This window comes from Ascidiella aspersa, chromosome 1 (genome assembly GCF_963924565.1).
Source record: "Ascidiella aspersa chromosome 1, kaAscAspe10.2, whole genome shotgun sequence".
NCBI classification, from domain to species: domain Eukaryota; kingdom Metazoa; phylum Chordata; class Ascidiacea; order Phlebobranchia; family Ascidiidae; genus Ascidiella; species Ascidiella aspersa.
In genome coordinates this window covers 5,639,439-5,645,438 of record NC_139447.1, presented here as the reverse complement: position 1 = coordinate 5,645,438, position 6,000 = coordinate 5,639,439, and the positions used below count along the sequence as shown (strand labels likewise).

Below are 6,000 nucleotides of genomic sequence, written 5' to 3'. Positions count from 1 at the left end.
CTTTAAAACAACTTGGGAATGCAAGCTGATTACTTTTAATTCAGATTGTTAAAAGTTTTGCACTGGAAAGTTCAGATTATTAAAAGTTCTGCACTGGTCTGGAATACTACCACTTTTTTTATCGCAACAAAATGAGCTGTCAAAATCAAGAAATAAATAAATATGGGAGAATCAATATATAAAAAATATTTGACCCACTATATAATAATAACAAAACTCACACGCTAATCAAAATAATGTTTCCAATATAAACCTCAAGACAAATGAAGTGTGGTAGGAATGTAGATCAGTGCCAGAAGTTCTGCATGGAATTTTATATTTTTGAAGTAATTATTTTATTTTAAAATGTACTAAACATGATAACTCTTTATGTTGATTTATTTTTGTTAGAATGAAGTCATTATAACTAACATGGATACAGATGAAAAGTTAAAATGGCTGGAATCGAGAATTTCTACGTCTCTGCGACCGAGAGCTGATGAGCTAAGGGGAATCTTTGTTCGAGATGAAACAAGAGCAACCTTTATTGAATTTTTCTCAAACGATGAAGCGCATCGTTTGTTTGTATTTTTTGCTTCTGAAGACAAGGGAGGGGGACTTAAGGTTTCACTGAACGCACCTAAAAAGGTAATGATAAAGATAAAAACCTTACCATTACTTGTCGGAAAGGCTATATATGGAAGAATGAGTCCGTCGCCAAAGTTTGAAATTTAAACTTTGACAAACAGCTATAGAATTGCAATTGCAACTAAGATATGTACCTTCTTGTACTATGCCTTAGCTGCACAACATTTGGTAGTGTTTGGAGAGGGTGTGTCAAATATTATAATATTTAATAATAATGGTTTACCTATACCCAAACGCTAACCCGCACCCTAACCCAAATAATGTTTGTTGTGGTAGGATTCTAGACCAGCGCCAAAGTTATTTCCCACCGTTTACCGAGCTTCAAAATTCACACAACCTTAAACGCAATTAGCAATAAATCGTATCGTAATTTTTGCGGACCGGGTTACTATAGTAAGAATTTGTTTGGTTAACAGGCGAGCTGGGTGAATAGCCTCTTTCCCACTTTAAAGGACATAGGAGTTTTTAAACCATTTCTGTGGTCTTTTACAATTGTTTTACTAATAAATGTATTATTGATTAAAATCATATAACTTTTAAGTGATGTTGATCATTTTTACTGCTTGAATATATGTATAATGTATTTGCTTGCAAGGTAAACAAATATTACAATAGATTTTCGTTATTTACAAATTGGTTTGATAATGAATTGCAAAGTCAACAAGGTCAAGTAGATCAACATCATCTTAATAAATATGTTTTCCTGCCAACTTGTATCATCTTCATTTGTAACTTCATTCATTTACTGAAAATGATGCAAGTTTGTATCGAAACATATTAATCAAGATGATGTCGATCTACTGAACCTTTTTGGCTTTGCAATTCATTATCAACTACATTACGGATCCGTGCATAGTGCCCCCAACTACAAATTAGTTTAAATGTTGATTTTATTTATTTTATAAACTTATAAACATTTCTTGCTAATGTGTAGGTAATTGAAAAATGCATCTGCTTTGTGAAAACTGGTACAGCTTCCCAACTTCACTCTGGAAATTTTGATGATGGTCTTACATGTTTGGATTGGTCACATGCCTTACCACATGGAGACATGTTTGTCAGGTTGGTTTAAAGAAAAAACACTTATTTTGTGTTTATGTTATTTCCAAATCTTTGTTATTCTGATTAGTTTGCAAACAAGTTACCTGAAATTATAAGATAAATGGAAATTTACATTAAAAATTATAGAATGTTTTTCTAATGCCTGTGTTAAAGAAGTTTTTTTTTCTACTTGCACAGTTTGTTTTTATGTTATTTAGATTTGAATTTAATGTTTTGCATACATTCCTATTTATTTTACCTATCAAAATAAATTCTCATTATTAGTCATGTATTTTGTGTTTATGGTATTTTCAAATCTTTGTTATTCTCACGAGTTTTCAAAAAAGTTACTCAAATTAATAACATAAATGAAATTTAATGTAAATAAATTGTAAGATTTTATTTTCTAATGCCTGAGTTAAATAGTTTTTTTTTCTTATTGCACAGTTTGTTTTTATGTTACTTAGATTTGAATTTAATGTTTTGCATACATTCCTTTTTGTTTTACCCATCAAAAAAAGTTCTCCTTATTAGTCATGTATTTTTTGTTCTCTTGCTACTTTTGTTCAAGTCTGAAAATCTCTTAACATGGCTCATAACATGTATACATTATTGTTGTTATAGAGAAGTCTTGCTTCCACTGCTATGCACTGATACAGATCTGATATCAGCCGATGCCGGCCTGGCCATTACTTCAGATAAGCTTATGGACATACTGCACAGGCTGCTTGGCAATATTGAAGTATCAATGGGCGTAGCAGAAGGAAATGTAAGCATTTTTATTGTGACATTTTTAGTTTTCTTATTGTATTACCCAAATGTAAATTCTCATGGTGATCATCTCACATTTTGTAAATTATTTTGCATTCTATGCATATAAAACAGTTTTTCGTTTAAAAAACGTTAATTAGAAAAAAATAGTTTACAGAAATTTTTGGTGGAATTCGTTTCTGAAATAACAAAAAAAACTGCTGGGTTACAACCAAGTCAAATATACTTAAATAAACTATTCAGGTTGCTTTACCCACATGTGTTTTATACTTCTGTGTCGGTGGTTGTTAAACTTTCTAGTAAAAAGGTATAACATTAATCACTTACAACAAACTTTTTGGAATCGGAAAACTTTTAAACTTTTAAGGACCGAAAATCTCAGTTTCAGTCCTCATGATCTTTGGCCGGAAAACTGTTAAAACAAGGGAAATAACTATTCAATAATAACTGTAATGATCTCTAATAAATTGTGGTGCAGTTAAAACTTTTATTAAAATTTAGCTTTACATTGCATTCGAAATCATTTCAAATGTACTTCATCTTCATTAAGGAAGTATGTGGATTTTTTTATCTGGCCGCGAACCGAAGTTTAGTGACTGAGACTTAAACGACCTAACAGCAGGACCTTGAAAAACAAAAGGAAACATTATAAACAACATTTATACTGTAATGCAAAGACAGTTAATTTCACTTGTCTAGATATTGTTGACACAGTGAGTCGGTAGCTAACATTTTGCCACAGTAAGTCTGTTGCTTTAAAATCGAAGTTTTTCCACCGCTGGTCAGAATCAGTTAATGTTAATGTTTTACTTTAATCTGTATTGGATACCAATATACTTAGGTACACTACGCACGGATCTGTAATAGCTTGATAATGAATTGGAAAGCAATAAAAGTCGAGTAGATCGGTCATCTTGATTTAAGACGTTTCGATACGAGCTTGTACATAGAACATTAAAATGGTAACAGTTGCGTCCCTCCTTTTTTAGTGATGCTTTGATTTACTTCTCAATCACGTTAAATGTAGATGATACAAGCTCGTATCGAAACGTCTTAATCAAGATGACGTCGATCTACTCGACATCTTTAGCTTTCCAATTCCTTATTAAGCTACATTACAGATCCGTGCATAGCGTACCCAAGCACTATTGACTAATATATGGCCAAACCTCGTTTTTAAAAGGTGGAAGCGGGAATTTGTCTTAAAAACGTCGAAAAAACTGATTTTGTCCAGGTTACGCTGGCTCTGCCTTGTATCGAAGTCCTAGCCGAAGCGGCCGCGTTCGACCAACGTCAGCCTGCCGTCGTACACGTTCTCGAGTCGGCAGTTGTCGGTTGGATCCGCCAGATTAAGAACGTCCTGCATCACGACGCCCTAGCCGCTACAATGTAAGACAATTTTTTGCATGACCAGCTAAATGTATCTCGACTCGCTCCTCTCTGAGCCTGTGAAGCTGAGTTGCAGGTAGAGCGACGGTCCCGGTCTTACCGAAGTTGGAACCTCACTGTGGGCTGGTTGTGTGTATATTTCATTGAATGAATATATGGAAGAGTAGATCTACCAGTAGATCTTTAATGTTAAGTTGCTTGTACTAATAGAATGTAGCAAGCATTGGTGTATGGTTGTTTCTCGATTCGCTCCTCTCTGAGCATGTTTAGCTCAGTGGGTAGAGCGACGTTCCTGGCATGCTCGAGGTCGTGAGTTCGACCCTCACTGCTGGCTAGTTGTTTTTCTAGCCTGCCCTGCTTGCATCATTGATCGACAGATTCGGCGAGTCTGCGATGGATTTTCGGTGTGGTAAATTTTGATCAGTATTTGAAATGTTTTCAAAGAGATGCGTAAAAATAAAAAAAAATCGTATCGAGCATATAGTAAAGTAAAAACCCTTTTCGGTCAACTTTAACAAAATGCGCGTTTTGTAAAAAATTAAATAACTTATTTCAAACTAGTGCTTATTTTCTGAGTGATTCTCACTGATAGAACAAGAGTTTTACTGCAAAGTGGTTAACGTTTTAAAAAGGCGACATATGCGTATGTATACTTAAAATCTCTGCAAAATTTTGGCCATTTAAATTAACATCGAAATACTGATTCTATACGCAGCTGTTTAACAAATATCAGTTGTGTATGGTTGGAGGTTGTAGTCAGTCGTAGAGTGAAAATCAAAGCGCATACAGCAGTATAGGCAGCGTTTTGTGAATGTTTCGAATAAATATAAGATAATGGCTCTTCAGAGATATTCGAAACGTTCAAAATGCTCCCTACTTCTGTATGGGCGTTCATATACTTACCTTTAGAGTTACGTTGCTGGGTTTGCAGATAACATTAAATCCCATCTCAATCGAGTTCAAACAACCACGAGCAACTAACTGAGCATAAAGGTTGATATCCCATGACCAAAGCGCTTGATATCCCATGACTAAAGCGCCATGGTTTTTTTATCGCAGACAAATCAGCAAGGAAAGGGGAGAACCGGTTCGGCCTCACCACGAAATCGAGATGTGGAACAAGTACATCGAGCACACCACTTCCATTCTGCAGCAACTCGAAGGTGCGTATGTTAGTTTATGTATATGACAAAATGCGTTCGTTCCATGCGCGTGAAAAGGGATAAGCGCGCAACGTTACGGTGCCATAAACAAAGCAGAAATTATATTTTTTTGATATTAGCGAAGGCTATTTTCACCTCTGGTCTATACTGTATATATCCCTTGGTGGCCCGTGAAATAGTTTTAGGTGATCCAAGGCTTAATTGAATCAATTTTTCAAAGAAAACATAATCATTTTTCCATAGAAAATAGTTTAATTAAAAATTAAACGGTTTGCACTGAACGTACTTTTCACTTTCACTATTTTTGACCGAAATCTGTAGATATATTAAGTCTATTTGTATTTAGACGTCAATTTATGACGCGAAGTCTAAAAAAATGTAGGGGTCCGCGATTAAATAAGTTTAAGAATCCCTGGTCTAAGGTGAAAATAGCCTTCGCTGATATCAAAAAAATCTAATTTCTATCAAAAAAATATAACAGAGCAAAATTGTCGACAAACGAAGAAGACTTAATGAAAAAAACATAGGCGTTCTTTTTTGTCGAGAAATTTTGCTCTGCGACATTGCCAGTAAATATATGTTACTCTTCACAGAAAGCCAAATCGCATTGCAACATTTTCAGCCGATGTTGAAATTCTCTTTCAACCGCACCGTTTTAAATTTTTAACCCTTGAAAATATTCTAAAGCTGCTTTCGTGTTGCGCAACGTCTTTGGTGCACAACGGTCCGAAATAAGTTTGCGTTCCTGAATTTTGTAACATTTATTCATAGCGTCGTAATGCCTTAAGTCAATGACTTGACTTGAACTATTTCTTTCGAACCAATGGCTTGGCTTGAACGGAAGTTTTTTCATTAGACATTTTTTTGGTTAAATTGGGTCATTTATCTTATTATTTGCACATCAAACAATTTGATTGCTATAATTTGCGTTTATCATTTTTTTTACTTGACTATTGCTCATAATCGGACGAGTTTACCACTTTTAATAATCTAATGTTTGGGGGACTTC

The 6,000-nt window shown here is 34.5% G+C and overlaps 1 protein-coding gene across 1 annotated transcript in view; it reads left to right on the top strand.

Moving 5' to 3' along the window:
- Positions 1 to 402: 402 nt before the first annotated feature.
- LOC146166721 (uncharacterized) overlaps positions 403 to 6,000 on the top strand; it is a 103,316-nt gene continuing 97,718 nt past the window's right edge. The window contains exons 1-5 of the mRNA XM_083384792.1: positions 403 to 627; positions 1,562 to 1,689; positions 2,293 to 2,437; positions 3,674 to 3,828; positions 4,888 to 4,991. Of these exons, the coding sequence (XP_083240918.1) occupies positions 412 to 627; positions 1,562 to 1,689; positions 2,293 to 2,437; positions 3,674 to 3,828; positions 4,888 to 4,991 (748 nt within the window). The 5' untranslated portion in view covers positions 403 to 411. The remainder of the gene's footprint in view (positions 628 to 1,561; positions 1,690 to 2,292; positions 2,438 to 3,673; positions 3,829 to 4,887; positions 4,992 to 6,000) is intronic.